The following is an 18,826-nucleotide window of genomic DNA, read 5'->3' as shown; positions in this document are numbered from 1 at the left end:
CTTCCCCATGAAAATGTTGTATTTCACCCCATCTATGGAGAACTGTTGTTCTGTCATGTGTATATCTGAATCCTGTCCTATCAATTTTTTTGTTTTAGAATCAGCTCAGCATAGTGCCATCAGTGTAGAGCTAGACATAGAGACAGAAGTATTTTAAAAGCTATATTTCAGCTTTTCCTAGCTCTCTAAAGATTAGCAATTAAAATACACAAGCGGGACTTGTTGAAAATATTAACATATCAAAGTGCTCCTTTTGCAGGATACTCAATTTCATTTTCCATCCTCCATTTTCTCCACTCACCCCACCAGTCAGCCAGCATTCTGTATCCACTCAACATGCTCATTCTTCACTGGGCTGCTTTGGGAATCTATCCTGACATAACTTTTCTAAATGCTTTTTTGTACATCTACAACCTTTAGTTGGAGAGTGAAGTCAAATGGGCCTTAGAAAGCACTGCTAATAACAAGGCCAGTGGAAGTGATGATATTCCAGCTGAACTATTTAAAATTTTAAAAGATGATGCTGTTAAGGTGCTACACCCAATATGCCAGCAAGTTTGGAAAACTCAGCAATGGCCAGAGGATTGGAGAAGATCAGTCTACATCCCAATTCCAAAGAAGGGCAGTGCCAAAGAATGCTCCAACTACCGCACAATTGCGCTCATTTCACACGCTAGCAAGGTTATGCTTAAAATTCTACAAGGCAGGCTTAGGCAGTATGTGGATCGAGAACACCCAGAAGTGCAAGCTGGATTTCAAAAGGGCAGAGGAACCAGAGACCAAATAGCAAACATGCGCTGGATTATGGAGAAAGCTAGAGAGTTCCAGAAAAACGTCTACTTCTGCTTCATTGACTATGCAAAAGCCTTTGACTGTGTCGACCACAGCAAACTATGGCAAGTTCTTAAAGAAATGGGAGTGCCTGATCACCTCATCTGTCTCCTGAGAAATCTCTATGTGGGACAAGAAGCTACAGTTAGAACTGGATATGGAACAACTGATTGGTTCAAAATTGGGAAAGGAGTACGACAAGGTTGTATATTGTCTCCCTGCTTATTTAACTTATATGCAGAATTCATCATGCGAAAGGCTGGACTAGATGAATCCCAAGCCGGAATTAAGATTGCCGGAAGAAATATCAACAACCTCAGATATGCAGATGACACAACCTTGATGGCAGAAAGCGAGGAGGAATTAAAGAACCTTTTAATGAGGGTGAAGGAGGAGAGCGCAAAATATGGTCTGAAGCTCAACATAAAAAAAACCAAGATCATGGCCACTGGTCCCATCACCTCCTGGCAAATAGAAGGGGAAGAAATGGAGGCAGTGAGAGATTTTACTTTCTTGGGCTCCTTGATCACTACAGATGGTGACAGCAGTCACGAAATTAAAAGACGCCTGCTTCTTGGGAGAAAAGCAATGACAAACCTAGACAGCATCTTAAAAAGCAGAGACATCACTTTGCCGACAAAGGTCCGTATAGTTAAAGCTATGGTTTTCCCAGTAGTGATGTATGGAAGTGAGAGCTGGACCATAAAGAAGGCTGATCGCCGAAGAATTGATGCTTTTGAATTATGGTGCTGGAGGAGACTCTTGAGAGTCCCATGGACTGCAAGAAGATCAAACCTATCCATTCTTAAGGAAATCAGCCCTGAGTGCTCCCTGGAAGGACAGATCGTGAAGCTGAGGCTCCAATACTTTGGCCACCTCATGAGAAGAGAAGAATCCTTGGAAAAGACCCTGATGTTGGGAAAGATTGAGGGCACTAGGAGAAGGGGACGACAGAGGACAAGATGGTTGGACAGTGTTCTCGAAGCTACGAACATGAGTTTGACCAAACTGCGGGAGGCAGTGCAAGACAGGAGTGCCTGGCGTGCTATGGTCCATGGGGTCACGAAGAGTCGGACACGACTAAACGACTAAACAACAAAACAACAACCTTTAGTGTTCCCCCAAGCCTGTGGGTGCCTCACTCTTTTGTACATCTACTGCTGTTTTGGCTATGTTGGGATCCACACTTAGAGAACATGTTTCCTATTAGCATATCGGATCCCTGGACTCATATACCATTGACTGGTGTCATTCTGCAAGTTCAAACTCACCCAGTGAACCTAAATGTTTTGAAACATTGCTGACTGTAAGAGGATTAGGTTTAGGACCAACTACTTCCAAGAAAATTGCTGGGTGGGGAGGAGGCAAGGTATCACCTACCTTGCTAAAGATTATATTATATCATTCTCTGTACATTTTTACCATATAAAGATAGAGAGGAGCACTGGAAGCTGACAAATGTCTGAGATATGCCTCAGGAGTAACCTCAACCCGAGCACATGACTCTGTAAAAAGTGGGAACCTCCAGTCCCATCAGGTGACGTGTTCAGTGGCCATTCTGTAACCTAAAATAGATTATCAGGCCACATCCAGGCTAGCAAACAAATGGTATGGCAACTTGGCTACTTTCACTTCCAAATTCACAGTTAAACAGAAGAAGAATAAAATTGTAGGGCTTGGAGCAGAAAGCCTGGAGCCCTACTTATGTAGTCTTTTAATGTCTGAAATAATGCAGACATGAATGAATCAAAAATGAATGAATCAAAAATAACTTTCATTAAAATTTACCTGCTGAAATAGAAGGTTTGTTTTGATGATCATTATCATGATCATTATCAACGCTGAAGAAGGATTTTTATTCAAAACTCATTGGGAGTCTCAATGTTACCTTTCTGTCATTGTTGAAGATTAACGTCCATATCTGAGAGCCAGTTACTACCAATGTTCGAATGAGCTTCACTTGTTCCTTTAAAAAAAATAAACTTCACACCTATATTGGCAAGTTACATATATTATTTTATAAGTACATGCTATTCATTTCTAATGTCTGTTCATGATATCTATTCATAGGCTTCCTATTGGAATGATTAATGACTCCCCTATGTGCGTAATCATAGATTTAGAACTAGATTAAGCAGACACAGCAGATTGTTCCTGTCAAAATTAGCTGACTGAAATGGCCTGAACCCAGATATAAACTCCTCTCTGTTTCTGCCAGCTTTGTGGGTTGAACTTTCATTAGCAATTACTGAACCAAATGAACCAAATAGAAATGCTCACAGAAAGAGGAACAAAGAAAGACCAACAACTGTGTGAAACATACTGAAATAGAAGTTCTGAATGGCTGGTGCTATCATGCAGCTGGCTCAAATGATGTCACCCAACATTTCATCAGGAACTAAGAAACGCAAGTTAGACAAAAAATAATAATAATCAAGGAGAAGTCCTCAAGAGGGGAGAAACCATCAAGGTGGCCTCAAAGGATCCAAAAATGGATCCTTTGTTCAGAAAAAGGGAAAAGTCCAGTTTGTTTCATCTGTACCATAGAATGTCTGGATGACATGCAGATGTTAAAAGTACGTGTGGAGCCAAAGGCACCTTTACTTAGATGAAGTTTCATAAATAAACAGAGGAAAATCTAACTTCTTGAAAATCCTCCCACGCGATGTCAGCTTGAAGTCTCCCTTTGGTTTCCTCTGCTTTTCTATTGTATCACATTAAAGTTTATTTGCTCAGTGAAGACAATGGCCTTATCTTGGAATGAGATCCTTATTCCTCCGCCCGGCGTGCACTCCTGCAGCACTTTCATATTGCAAAGACTCAACTCTTGTGAAATAATGAGCGAAGAAAAGAAGTCTTGACTTGACATAACGATAAATGAGGTGAAACTTTTTTTTTTTTTTGCCGTCAAGATACCAGGGTTGGCACATAGAAAAAAAGAAAGTACTATTTTAATATGAAATATAAAGCATCCATTGTACAAAAAGTTTTTTTTTTATCAGAAGCAAAGGAAGAATAAAGATAAAGGCTGCAACAGAATGAATGAGTTGAGAAAACTAAGATAATACCGTTGATAATCAGTTCAAGGCAAAGCGCTATCCACCAGGCCATCGGCCCAGCCCTAGGGGAGAGCTTTTAAAAGTGTCCCTGTATGCTTTTTCGCTCTCCTCATTACCATACCTGCTCTTTGAAACTCACCGGTGGTTCCAACAAACTGCAGTGACACCTGCCGGAAAGAGCGGATGACCCGTCTTAATCAACTACTTCTGTGAAAAGTCTATGGAAAGAACTGCTGTCCCATCTTCACTTTGCTGTTCTGAAAGCTATTTGTCAATGGGTATCCTGAGAGCCATGGCTATGAACAAAGATCTGTTTCTGTGCATTGGAAATGTGGCACCATGATCAAAGCTAAGGAGAATCTCCCACTTGTTCCCTTTGTTCGTGAATATGTCCCTTCTCTTATGCGGCTACGAAGACTGGAATAATTATCTGTACTTTATCGTACTACTTGTATTCTAGTAGTGTGCTTTCGGCAGTCCCTGAGTGGGATTGGGACCCTAAAGCAGTCTATATACTTTCTCCTGGCCCAAAGACCATAAGCAAAGTTGCCGTGACCTTGCAGGGGTATGCGAGTAGTCTCGATGTACGAGGGGGATAAAAAATAAGCTGGCTGAACGATGCAGGTAAAGAAAAGAAATGAGCATTAAAAGTTGAAATGTAAGTGCTAAAAGCAACAGAAGCTTTGTCATAGACTGGGATGGAATATGAACTGCATCCTATGATGGAACTGTGTTCTTCAGCCATGTGCTTGGCAGACTAAAAAATATACAGATATAAATATTTAGGATAAGATTTCTGTTTAAATCGAGGTTTCAAAATGTCACATTCTTCGTTGAAATGCCATTTTAAATAAAAATTGTAAATGTATATTTTATGTGTGAGGTAAAGTGCCATTGTTTTGAGCAGATCAGGTTGGTAAATGCCCATGTCTTCAGTCATCACAAGTGTGTTTGCAACTGCATGCACATTCACATGAACATAAGACTAAAGCCCACTTCTAAAAGATACAATTGAAATTGCCACATTAATTCTGTATGATGAGTATTTTCTTTTTATAAGCTCTCAAAACTGCTATCTATTTATAGCACATTCATGTGAGCTCTAGTGATTAAGAATTCACCAGAAAGGATAAATATACTAGCTTTCATCAAATAATAAAGACAAATATTCAAACAAAGGATGTGCCATAGAAAATTGACACGGTAAGAATGAGCTTATGTGACTTCATCATGTTCAGTATTGTGAGAATTGAACTGGAGTTCCATTGTTCCCTATGGGATGCAATTAGATACATTGTCTCAGTAGGAAAATAATTAGGTCTGGATAATGACCTCGACTGTGGAAGATTTAAGGTCAGAACCCTGCTCAGCCATAAAACACATTTTGTAGCCTAGGACAAGTCATTTTCTCTGAATCTCATCTTCTGTTGTAAAGGTAAAATAAATTAAGGATGACCTGGCCTGAGCCTACAGAGATGATGGGAAGAAAAATTATAAACCACCTGGATTTTATGTGTTGCATTTACCGTATTTTTTTTATTACATGTATATTCTGTCTTTCCTCCAAGGAGCTCTAAGCAGTACCAATGCCCCAATGTTATCTCCAGATCAACCAACCTTTGAGGTAGATTAATCTTAGAGATAGCAATTGGCCCAAGCTCATTCAAATGTAGTAGGACCTCTTATAGAAAAAGTGCTTCCAGTTACTTCTGAGGTCTGCTACATAAGTAAGTATTTTCTGTACAGACTTCTTGAAATGCTATTTTATAATTCACGTAGTAGTATTGTCTATAGGTGCAGCTGACAGCTATTACTATGAATACATCGATGAAGATGCACAGCCAATGGAGGATAATACCAGATATAGCCTCCCCGCTAGACATCCTGACTGGTTTCATGAATACGTCAGTTATGAAGGTATTTTACTGGGTCACACTTTGTGATGGGAAAGTGGGGAAGCGTGGGGTTGGGGAGAATTGAAAACTACTTCCAGGGTAACAGGAATTGATATAGTGGTTGTTATTAATGGATTGTCTATTATTGATACTGCAATAAAGGATCTAAACAAATTCTGACTCAGCAATTCACTTTGGATTCCTGCTGAGAATAGCAAATTATTTTTGTCTCTAGCAACTTTTAAATAGCTTATTTTCAACTTAAGTTCCATCTATACTTGTAACAGAGAGAAATGTGAGATATAGTTATTTCTGTGTTGATACAGTTCCCAAGATCCAGCAGCTTTTATTATGAATATGAGCTCATCTGTGTCGTTTTATGATTAGCATGGGGAGCTACACCATGGTTTGTGTCATATATAGAAAATCTGAATGGAGGAAACCCTTATATTTTCCACAAAATGTCAGATACTTTTTTGAGATCTCCTATGTGTTCTATGCTTGTTCCCCCCTTTGTGCATACTAGTTGACATCTGCAATCTAGCTGTTCTCTGTGTAAACCAACCACTTTGGCAAATATTATTGGCTTGAACTGACTGTTAAATAATAAACTGGGTAATTCAATCCATGACTGGTTTTACAAAATGTTAGTTGCACACATGCAGCAAGCTAATTGTAAAATAAGCTTCAGCTTTCCACTCCCTGTACTAGAAAATCCATGCCTGAAGATGCCGTGCCAGAATAATGGTGTATGTGAAAGGAACAGAAACAGGTATACATGTCGCTGCCCCGAACCATATGAAGGGTCTAAGTGTGAGAATGGTAAGCAGAATTTTCATAGTGTTAGATAAAGCCGAGTGGAACATTGTCTTTCAAGGAACTTGATAGCTACTTTATTTGAATTCTTATGGTCACAAGTGCATACCAGTAATTACTGTATTTATATTTTGGACAGAAAATATTTTATTTGCATTCCAGCTTAATAAAACAGTATGGTTTTATTGCAAATTTAGGAGACTTGCCAGGATCTTCAAGCTTAGATCTATAGGTTTTTTTTAATTCTATTGTGTTTGTCGCATTCCCCTCCCCTCAAAAAAAAAAAATCACAAAAAAGAAATCCCCAGTGCTGATCTCTAACATATATTAAATGTCACCTATATATATATTTGTTGAATATACCATATTTCTTTGGTTGTGGGGGGTTGCTATCTTCAATTAACTTCATAATAATGTACTCAAATGTGGTAGACTATATACTCCTTACTTTATTCAGCTGAATGCTTCAAGCTCTTGCCATACAGAGTCAGGTCCACAGAAGGATCAAGGCTGGAAAGGAAATGGAAGGGATCCAAACCACAGAGAGCAAAGGCATAGTCCTAGAATAATCTTCATCAACCTCATAGCCTCCATGTTTTTCATAAGTCCCTGGCGCCATGTTGGTGAAGGCTGCCCTACATAGCTGTCAACTTTCGGATTTGAAAATAAGGGATCAGCAGCCTCACCTGTCCCGGGGACAGTCATACCACAGACTAACAATCTAGGATAGCAGCGGGGAAACGGCGCTGGAATAAGGGAATTTCCAGCAAAAAAGGGGGGAAGGTTGACAGCTGTGGCTTGGAATAAGGGAGTTTCCTGCAAAAAAAGGAGGGTTGACAGCTATGCTGCCCTAGGAAAAAAGAGATAAAGTCTGGCTTTTTTGGGTGGCAGCATAGGGGGTGGTATTTATGGTTTCACAGAGATAGGAGCAAGGACAATGGAAACATTTATTGGGAAGGCTTCCGAGTAAAGACACATAGAGTTTGACAATGAATGAACAATAGAGAGTTAACCTTAACACACTTGTCCATTTTATCTATATCATGCAACATAGTGAAAAACACATGTGAAAGGATCAACTGCAACAGAGGAGATTGCCTTATAAGCTTAAGAGCTCCTTATTATAGATGCCATTGCAAGCACCCCTACAAAGCGCAATTCTGTGACAAAGGTGAGTACCAAACTTGAGGGATATGGTTACTATCAGACATTTGTCTTACTGCTGCCCTATATGCCTAAGGATAAACCAAAGAATGAATCATCATCTTTGATCTCCAAATTTACTCTCCAGATTGTGTCAGTTGCTGCCTATCCTGTTAGTATTTCTTAAATTCAGGCAGAAGTACTTCCTCCTTTTTACAAGGTGCTCAAGATGGCTAGGGTGAAGCTGTCTCACTGGGTAGGGATGATTGTAGGGAGAGCGATAGCACCACGTGGAGAGCTTTGATGAGGAATTTAACGGTGGGCTTCCCACATCCATACCTGTGCCACTATGCTTTACTTTACTTTTCTGCCCATAAAGGTGTTTCTTCCTGGTTAGCGTTTTGTTCATGCAAGCTATGAGTCTTACTTAAATGCTCTGTTTTGTTTTCTGGAAACTAACAGCACAGTCATCTTGCCGACCAAATCCTTGCAAAAATGGGGGCATCTGTCAACGGCATCGGGTAAGGTCCAAGTTCAGCTGCAAGTGTCCTGAGCCATTCAGAGGAAGGCTTTGTGAAATAGGTGAGGGATCCAGTTCTGGCCTTTTGGCTAGTTTCCTACCAATTTACCAAGAACAGGGATTTGTGAATGCCTCTGAGCACATATGATCTTGCTGCAGAATTTGGCACATGGAAGTGGTTTTGTCCTCATCATTGTTGCCATTGGCATGCAGGACGTAGATTCAAGATGCCCAGATTTGCACTTTTACGAAAGCTGAAGGTCAAAACAACAAATTGAGCTATAAATGAAGGAGGAAATGGGGAAGGGGGTCTGCTTAAAAGTTGTTAGGTTGGGTCTGCTTAGATGAAATGAGAATCACTGTGAGATAATCGGTCAGATCCACAGCATACATCTAAAGCACATTTATACCAGCTTTATCTGTTGATGGACGGCCGCCCTGACTTGGCCCCGGACATACTGACCAGATGCTTGGAAGCTGTGGCTGGATGGCTGCGTGGGAGCCAGTTGAAGTTAAATCCTTTGAAGACAGAGGTCCTCTAGCTGGGTCAGGACAATATGGGGTTGGGGGGGGCCAACTCCCATCTCTTGGGGCTCAATTAGTGCCAGCGCCTTCTGTCAAGAGTTTTGGGTGTAACCTTTAATGCCTCCCTTTCTATGGAGGTGCAGGTTGCAGCCAGAGCAAAGGTGACATTTTTCCATCTCTGCCGTATTAAGCAGTTGGTCCCTTACCTTTATCGCCCTGATCTGGCCACAGTAATCCATGCGACAGTCACCTTCAGGCTTGATTATTGTAACTTACTCTACATGGGGCTTGCCCTTGAAGCTGACCCAGAAACTCCAGGGGGGCAGAATGCCGCGACGAGGCTCCTTACAGGGTCCTTGCCACGGGATCACATTCACCCAGTGCTTTACCAGCTGCACTGGCTCCCGGTCGAGTACAGGGTCAGGTTTAAGCTGCTGGTTTTGACCTTTAAATCCCTATGTGGCCTAGGACCCTCATATCTACGGGACCACCTCTTCTGGTATGCCCCGTGGAGGACCTTAAGGTCCATAAATAACAACACTTTGGAGGTCCTGAGCCTCAAGGAGGTTAGATTGGTCTCAACTAGGGCCAGGGCCTTTTCAGCACTGGCCTCGACTTGGTGGAACGCTTTGTCACAAGAGACCAGGGCCCTGTGGGATTTGACATCTTTCTGCAGGGCCTGCAAGATGGAGCTGTTACGCCTGGCCTTTGGCTTGGACTCACTCTGACTCCTTATATGGGATTTGGTATATAAATTTTCCCTTGGCTTTTTTGCTGGCCCATGTAGGTCCAGCATGGATAGCTGACTCCGGTGAATATCTGATGTTTCCTCCCTTTATGGTATTGATTTATGGGCTACTACAAAAATGAGGCTGTATTTTAAGCTGTATTTTAATTAACTGGTGTTTTTTTCTATTTTCTTTTTTCCTATTATGTTTTATTGTAATTTATATTTGGTGTTAGCCGCCCTGAGCCTGGCCCTGACCAGGGATGGCGGGATATAAATAAAAATTTATTATTATTATTAATTATTTTACTACCATGGCTTTACCAAAAGAATTGGGGGAAGTGCAGTTTACTCACCACAGAGACTTTTCAAGTAGTATAAGAGTGCTTTAAATGAATGGTGTAGGGGTGGGTGGGTGGGTGAGAGAGCACTCTTCTTACGAAGGCAATCCTTTTGTAGGACCTGATGACTGTTTTGAAGAAAATGGCATTTCATACAGAGGAACTGTTAGTCAAACAATTCTCCATAAGACCTGTCTTCACTGGAATTCTCACCGTCTCCTGGAGTGGAATTATAATGCATTTATTGAAGGTGCTGCCTCTTATGGCCTTGGTGACCATAACTTCTGCAGGTAACCTACCGCTCATTCATCAAGGAAGGCCTTCTTCCTCCCACTTCCATGAATGTCAATGCCATGCATACAAATACGTCTGCTCTCTCCCTCCCTCCGAAAATGCAATATCTGTGTGAACTATATCAGTGTAATTCAATTGCATTTCTTTTCTGTGATCTTCATTGAAAATCATTACTGATTCTTCTTGGCTAACCAAGACACCAAGGATATTACCCCAACACTGGGATGGTACCTCAGGTTAAGAACAGTTTCAGGTTAAGAACGCACCTCCAGAACAAATTAAGTTCTTAACCCAAGGTACCACTGTATTCAGTTGGGAGCCACCCAGAGTGACTGGGGAAACCCAGCCAGATGGGTGGGGTATTATTATTATTACAGTGGTTGGCCACTGTAAGAACAGGATGCTGGATTATATGGGCCATTGGTGTTTTTTTTTATGTTCCTAATATACCACAGTATACCGGTGACCCTGTAAAAACAATGGCCATAGACAACACCCTAAATATAAGGCATGCTATCCCTTCAGGCACAGTTTTTGCTTAGAGGAGATCTCTGGATCTTTTGTGCTTTTGTGAGAGCCTTTTCCAATTCTCCTATCTTTCAGAACTTCAATTAGTAACTTTCTTTCTTGAGACATTACACTCTTCTGACTGGTGAATTTTGAAACCTCCTCCTCCAGGAACCCAGATGGTGACGAAAAGCCCTGGTGCTTTGTCAGTGTGAATAACAAATTGAAGTGGGACTTCTGTGATGTATCCGCGTGCTCAGAAACAGGTATGGTGGGAAACAATATAAAGTGGGGCAAAATAAATGTGAAAGGTGTAGCAGTAATTCAGATTGACAGGCATTGTGATTATTCCCCCACCCCACCCTCCATCCATCTCCCTTTAAGAACTCAGCCCACAAAACTGTAATGACTCTAGCATGATTTTTTAAATAGTCTTCTTGAAGCTCTGCCCAAGAGTTTAGTGAAATTTTAGGATCTGTTAGCTTTAGAGCACGGGAAAGTATGCCAAACAAATAACAGGTATCGGGATATCTATTGTCAAGAGATGTAAGAGGAAATGAAATATGAAACAGTACAGCAGAAAATAAACCATTCACAGAATGAAGGAATAATATTCTACATGGATCTTTCAGGAATTATACTCATGCACTGAGAGAGACAGCTTTGATTTCAGTTTCTGTGGGGAGCTATTTCATAATTGAAAGGTCTATTCAGGAACATAGGAAGAAGGGATCACTTCTATTTATGCCCTACTCACTTAGGTTCCCGAATATGGCCATGTCTTCTGTATTTGTGTGCTTAGTTATTGTTGTAGTTTCAGGATGGATACACTAGTGTGATTTTGTTATTAGAGTTAGATAAGGGCCTGCGAGAGCAGGTTCCACTCAGCGATGAAGCTCACTGGGTGATCTTTGGGCAGGCAAGGTCCTAGCCTGTCTCACAGAGCTAATGTGAGGAGAAATGTGTGAGGAAAAATTGTGGTACATTTGAAATGAGAGGTTTATGAAATGTTAATTAACATATTGCTATTTTGCAATGGGAAATTATACAAAAAGAAAAGAGGGGAGAGACAACAACAACAACAACATCATCATCATCAACAACATTTTATTATTTATACCTCACCCACCTGGCTGGGTTTCCCCAGCCACTCTGGGCGGCTTCCAACAGGATATTAAAAACACGATAAAACATCAAACATTAAAATCTTCCCTAAACAGGGCTGCCTTCAGATGTCTTCTAAAAGTCAGATAGTTGTTTATTTCCTTGACATCTGATGGGAGGGCGTTCCAGAGGGCTGGTGCCACCACCGAGAAGGCCCTCTGCCTGGTTCCCATCTGGAACCATGTATCCCATCTTGAGCTCCTTGGAGGAAAGGTGAAATAGAAATGCAATGATGATATGAAAGATGTTGCCAAGTATTTTGAAGATATAAACTTTTTCAGAATTAGGGCTAGACCTCTATATAATAGTTCATAATACTGCAATATTTTCCCAATTGCCTTATCAAGCCTTGAGTTATCATATTGGCCCGAATATGAGCCACACCTGAATATAAGCTGCACCTTTAAAATTGGAGGGGGGAGGGAAAAAAAGAAAAAATGCCCGAATATAAGCCACTCCCTTCCTCGCTCCTCCTGGCTGCGTACTGGGGGGGGAGGGGCTGCATTGCCGGCGGCCTTTTCACTTCCTCGCTCTCTCCCTTCCCGGCCTTAGGGGAGAGGACGAGGGACTACGCATGGGGCGGGCACTACTTTGCCACACTCCTGCCGCTGTTCGCCCCACACTCCTGGCTGCATACCATAAGATTGTGAAAAAACACCTCACTTTAACGTTTCACGGTCAGAATTTGGGGGGGGGAGGTGGGGCTTATATTCAGGCCAATACGGTAAGATACAACTCCATTGATTGTGCTATGCCAGTGGTCAAAGCACAGTGTGTATGTAGACTGCCTGAAGCGTCCTCCTGAAAAACAAAATCGAAAGGGAAGGAAGGAGGAAGGGTCTGCTTATGAGTTGTTAGGTTAAATGAGAAAAAGTTGGAGTGAGAGCCTTTGTAACAGAGACAGTGCCATTATACCATTTCCATATCTACTTCTTTCTTTTGTATTGCAGCACAGTCCTCTGGGAATACAGCCACCAAGAATTCTGCAGCGGATAGCAGACCTTATACATGTGGAAGACCAGAGACAGAAAGACCATTAAAGAGAATCTATGGCGGTGCCAAGTCAACTCCTGGCAAACATCCATGGCAAGCCTCTGTTCAGAGGAAGGTTTCAAGGGGCATATATTTTCCCAAAGGACACTTCTGTGGAGGTGTACTGATTGAACCATGTTGGGTTCTTACTGCAGCACACTGTGTTTTGTAAGCAAATCCATCTTTCATTTCTGACCCTAAGAGTTGTTTGGCAGTGGAATGGTCTCCTTCAAGAAGTGGTGGATTCGCCTTCCTTGGAGGTTTTTAAGCAGAGTCTGAATGACCATCTGACCTGTATACTTTGGTTGAGATTCCTGCATTGCAGGGGGTTGAAGTAGATGGCCCTCAGGGTCCCTTCCAACTCGGCAGTTCTAGGAGTCTATGAATAGATCCATATCGGTATGGTTTATGTGTGATTATGATTTAGTTACATTTTTCCTCAAAATGGCAAAACAGAAATAGCAGAGATATTAAAATCAGATATAAAAGCAGCAATAAATTGAAACTAAAATACACACACACACACACACACACACACACTATATATATGTGTGTGTGTGTGTGTGTGTGTGTGTGTGTGTGTGTATGAACATGTCTTACCTACCCCACTTAAAGCATGGACATAGAAAAGTCCACATTCGTGCATCCAGGTTCCCATATGAGAGTAGATCTACATGACTTGGATCTGATTGTCTAGCAGTGCTGTGCCAAGACCTGTCTTTTGGTTTATGGAAAGGTTTCCCCCCCATGAAAATGTGGTTTCCATTTTTTTCTGCCTCATTCTAAGGCACTTGAGAATTTCTTTAGAATTTTGGCCAGTGTAGAGTTTTGAGATTCCCTTATCAATGCAAGGGTGTGTGTGTGTTTTGTTTTGTTTTGTTTTGTTTTGTTTTGCTTTGCTTTGCTTTGCTTTGCTTTGTTTTTCTAATAAACATTTCTCTAGAACTCTGCAATCTTCCTGACTTCCTGGTCTGAGAAAGGCCTGTGGGAGGAGCTACTTCATGATGTCTTCTCCTAGGCTTTAGCTGAAGTATGAGTACCCAGGAAGCCTACCAAGCGTTGAGTCTAGTAGAGATCGTTTCCATGATGGATAATTCCAGTATACGTGTTGAACTGGATTGTGTTTGAAATCTCTTGAGGTTCTATAATTACAACTGATCATTCTTTGTGACATTTTTCTCTCTTTCATAGGACAGATGCCCACACCCTTGAAGTGTTCCTTGGGAAAAAAGATCTCCGAAGGAAAGAGCATTATGAACAGAAGTTTGATGTGGAAAAGTTAATTATACATGGACACTATGGAGAAATTGAGGATGTCCCATACAATGATATTGGCAAGTTGCTTACAAATGTTCAAATCACTGTCAGTGTGGTTACAAGATGGAGATAGTGGACATTAGGCTCAATAACTTTGATGTGGGCTAAATATCATGGATAAAAGATTTTGATGAGTTTAGCGGTGGAACAAACATTCATATTCCCCAAAGCTTCAGAAAATAGGTTTAATTAGTATTTCCATAAAAATATATTCAATTTCTACATTTTGTATAAAAAAGAACTGGTAAGCCTTTCACGGATGCTTTTACTGACTTAACATTCCCAGGATAGAGAAACGAGTTGGATAAGGTTGTGAGAAGCCTACAAATACTTAGCTGTTTCTGTTTCAGTGAAAATAATGCTTGATGACAGATCTGGTTGCTTCCTTAGCTAGCTTTGCATGCTAATTACCTAGCTTTATTTCTGACATAGGACTGGCAGATCCATGATATTTCCTTGACCCTTTCCCTACCTGCTGTCTGTCAGCTCAAAACCACCCCCTTCTCCCAGATGGTTTGTCACCTATAGAAGAAGAGAGATGTTAACTTATCTTCTCCGCCACAGGAAGAAAGCCAGCCGGAGATGATTTTCAGTGGACTTTGGGAAGGGGAAGGGGTCAAGCTGCCAACTCCTCTGCCAACTGTCCAATTCCCATTTTGGCTCCCACAGCTGCTTTTCATATTTAAAAAAATCAAGAGGAAGAATCATGGAACACGTATAGCTTGGTGACCCTAAGATAGCAACAGAGAAATGAAAACCATTCTATAATTTCAAAAAAGTAGTCTAACAAGCAAGAGTATTCAAAAAAGAAAGCTTGAGAATATGTTATTTATTACATTCCTGATACTGTTCACAGTGAACATGTCATCAGCTTTATTGCACAAAATTGTCTTCCATTCGGCCCACAGCTTTGTTGAAGTTGAAACCAATTGATGGCCACTGTGCAGTGGAAACAAGATACGTCAAACGAGTGTGCTTGCCTGATTCTACATTCCCTGATGACACAGAATGCTATATATCAGGTTGGGGAGAAACTGAAACAGGTAAGCTATCGTTTAATGGTGCAGTCCTTTATAGTTAATACATTGACAAAATTATATTAATTTTTGTATTCCTCCTCCTCTCTTCCCAATTTGGCCTTTAGTGAGATCCCTCTGCTGCTGCAGATAGGAGGGCCATCACTGTTTCCTAGATGGACTATAATTACCACCCTCCTATAGTCTGTGTTTTGGCAAGGTTGTCTCTCCATAGTGGCTGGCTGGCTGGGCTCTGTTGCTGTCCTGGCTACTCAACACTATGGGTCACTGCTGCTTACTGAGGTGGGCCAGTGTGAGAACAGGGTGCTTTACCTTTCCCAACATTGAGAGATATCTGATGTCAGAGGATGCTTCTCTAGTATGAAGTCACATACCTTCAGGTGTCCCTGTTTCTAGAAGGATATAGACATCCACTTAAGCGTTTACATATTTAAATCAAATGGATGATTATATCTGGCTCTTCTCCCAAACACCTGATTTGGCTGTTCTCCCAAATTCTTGGCTGTAGATAAGATGACTAATTGTCTGGCCAGAGAGAACATGTTCAGGAAGACCAACCACCCCTCATTATTCCTGCAGAACAATTCAATCAGAGAAGGATATGCTACAGATTATGTATAGCTATTTTAAAATCAAGCAATTTTTGAAAACAAACTTGGTTAAAAATTCAGAATGTGCAAATCTGTTTGGAGCTTTTAAAAAATAAAAGAAGTAGTGGTATTTAGGGCAAACCTTCCATCAAATTCCTTGTCCCTTTTTCTGTCATATGCCACTTATCATCTTAACTTCATTCAAAGAATCAAATCAGAGTGAATGAGTCTATGTGCTTCCAGATAAAGATTCTGAGCCATATCTCGGAAATAAACCCAGGAACTTTGACAGTATTTTCCAGCCTATTGGTTTGGATAAGTTTTTGATAAGCAGCATCTGGATTTCTGGATGCATATTGAAACAGAACTGCCAAATCTATTCAAGTTCAGCTAAACCTCTGTGACATACTGTGAGTTCCTTGGAAGGAGGAAATTATTCTTGTGCTTAAAAATAAGATAATGAGACCTTTCTGGAAAAAAATGCAGTTTTTCACTTTTCAGTTAATGAGTTGCTGTAAAATTGCAGGTGGACAATATGTCAATCATGTTCCCAAAAGTACCCTTATGTTTTATGAGCAATATAATCCAATATGAAGTATATACATCTTTTGATATAATTCATATTGAAAGTAAGAAGCATCTGGTATGCAGATTTGATACATTATGTGCTGATGATATGAGTTAATAAAACATCATTCTTCCATGACACAGTCTCCTTTGCAAACTACCACATTCACAGTCTACTGTCTATGACTGTTGCCCAAGAGTGAATAGCTGATCTGTTTTAATGCCAGAAATGACTCCAATTTAAAAAACATTTGCTTTTATCCTGCCCGTTCCCTTTTTAAAAAAATCTCTCAACAGCCTATGACTTAGCTGAAGTATAGAGCTAGTTTTATGACTAAGACTTCCCAGGGAGTTGAGCAAAGAATTGCATTTTACACACATAATTCCTACAAATCCATTAGTTTGTGTCACAAAAGGCCAGTCAACCAAAGAAGACATTAGAATTGCAATTCAAATTTGCCTTGCTAATTTAAAATTACAATGTTAAACTGAACTGAGCAAATATGTGGCTAGATCCATAACTGGAAGGAGAGCTCTACTCATGGAAGGGCCCCTTCTGTTCACCCAAGAGCCAGTGTGGTGTGGTGGTTAAGAGCGGTGGACTTGTAATCTGGTGAACCGTGTTCGATTCCCTGCTCCTCCACATGCAGCTGCTGGGTGACCTTGGGCTAGTCTCACTTCTCTGAAGTCTCTCAGCCTCACTCACCTCACAGAGAGTTTTTTGTGGGGGAGGAAGGGAAAGGAGAATGTTAGCCGCTTTGAGACTCCTTACGGTAGTGATAAAGCGGGATATCAAATCCAAACTCCTCCTCTTCTTCTTTCTATGAATGGAAGCTCTTTAGGATACAGCCCTTTGCCTTATGTCAGGGGTTCTCAAGTGACATCTTCTGATACATGCAAATTGAGATACTTTGGCATCTTTTGATTAAACCAGGAAACACTTGCATGGCATGTGCTAGCAAGAAACGTCTCTGTTTCCATAGATATTTCCAACCTTCTGCTTGATGGCATCAGTATATTTATCTGCAACCGTCGATATGTGTTTGTTTGCCATGCAAATCCTAATCATTATAGCACACTAAATTTATGTGAATAATGATAGCAAATAATGTTGAACAGCATAGACATCTCTCAAATGCGGAGCTGAATAATTCTTCTGCATAACATGCACAATTGACTTAATTGCGCAAGATTTTATGGCTCCATCCACCACTTGTTTCATTTGTGGATCTAGTGGTAATTCTCTCAAATCTGTTTCCTGTTTGTGACATCTGCAACAGCAAACACTATTAAAGGTGGGCTATGGAGATAACTTGCAAGCCTAGCAAAGGGTCCCAAAAGAAGACAAAATTACATTCATGGATCAATACATGGAAATTATTGATGTAACAATCCCAGAGTAAACATAACAAATGTCAGGATTTCACTCAAACAGTTCTGATTTAACACACCTTTGTGGCTGTAAAGTCTTCCAAGGTCAATCAACATCTTGCAAATACAACACAGTGTAGGTTTTTCAAAGGCAAAAGACTATTGAGATGCCTAACTCCTATGCAGCAGTAACAGAAATTCACTGTCAAAAGCTGTTTTTGGCTTGATAGCCTTCTTTGGGCTTGTTCATTTCCTAACCCTGCTCCACCAGAGTTGTGGCTTTTCCCTTGCAGCAGATGATCCTATCTTAGGCCCAGGCACAATTCTATTATCCCATAGATTGAAAAGAAAGATTTAGCAGAGGGAAGAAGGGAAGTTAAGAGGTTTTTTTTCATTTTCCTGCATCCTGTAGGTGAATCATCTCATCAGCTGTTAGATGCCAGAGTAAAGCTGATTTCCCAGGTGCGGTGTAACGCACGAAGTGCACATAATAACAGACTGGATGAAAGCATGCTTTGTGCAGGAAATCTTCAGAGAACAAGCGCTGATACTTGTCAGGTCTGTTGCTTTTTCAGTATTTGAACACTAATTTCTCTTTTAACAAAATGTAAATAGGCTATGCAGAGTAATGTCTGGCAGGGTACTACATATGTATCCGCATCTTGTATCAGATACATTACAACAACTTCCTTCCTTTCAACATGATGTGAGAGGCATGTCCTTCAAACAAACAGCAGCTCTTCTGGTGACAGGCAAGCCTATGGGAGACGCAGAGGTTCAGCTGCAAACTTGGGAGTTTTGTCATTTCACAAGGCCTGTCCCAGTACATCTTAGGTGCATGATCCCTGCACCTCTTCTTTCCCCAAACCACCACGTTTAATGTTCTTCAGGTTCTTTGTATTGCTAGCCTGAAAGATCTGTGGTACTGAATATGTCTTTCATTTACTTATTTTTCATCCGACTTCTACCCTGCCTTATCAAATTAGCTCCAGGCAGCTTACAAGCAATCATGTAATCTACTAACACTTGAAAATATCAAGAAAATAAAATACATCTTCTGAGGTCTGAAGAATTTAGCGGGGCAGTCGCA

At 40.9% G+C, this 18,826-nt stretch overlaps 1 protein-coding gene across 2 annotated transcripts in view; it reads left to right on the top strand.

The window, feature by feature from the left end:
* HABP2 (hyaluronan binding protein 2) overlaps window positions 1-18,826 on the top strand; it is a 32,243-nt gene that overhangs the window by 10,829 nt on the left and 2,588 nt on the right. Inside the window, exons 3-12 of one of the 2 annotated variants that reach the window (XM_035134075.3) lie at window positions 5,685-5,807; window positions 6,497-6,607; window positions 7,656-7,772; window positions 8,207-8,326; window positions 9,976-10,147; window positions 10,830-10,924; window positions 12,773-13,022; window positions 14,046-14,188; window positions 15,080-15,214; window positions 18,149-18,294. In XM_035134075.3, coding sequence (XP_034989966.3) covers window positions 5,685-5,807; window positions 6,497-6,607; window positions 7,656-7,772; window positions 8,207-8,326; window positions 9,976-10,147; window positions 10,830-10,924; window positions 12,773-13,022; window positions 14,046-14,188; window positions 15,080-15,214; window positions 18,149-18,294 — 1,412 coding nt within the window. Of the gene's footprint in view, window positions 1-5,672; window positions 5,808-6,496; window positions 6,608-7,655; window positions 7,773-8,206; window positions 8,327-9,975; window positions 10,148-10,829; window positions 10,925-12,772; window positions 13,023-14,045; window positions 14,189-15,079; window positions 15,215-18,148; window positions 18,295-18,826 lie in introns of both variants that reach the window. The other variant, XM_088670564.1, reaches the window with a different exon arrangement.

This window comes from Zootoca vivipara, chromosome 5 (assembly GCF_965207765.1).
Source record: "Zootoca vivipara chromosome 5, rZooViv2.hap1.1, whole genome shotgun sequence".
Classification (NCBI taxonomy): Eukaryota; Metazoa; Chordata; class Lepidosauria; order Squamata; family Lacertidae; genus Zootoca; species Zootoca vivipara.
This window is presented reverse-complemented; position numbering and strand designations above follow the sequence as displayed.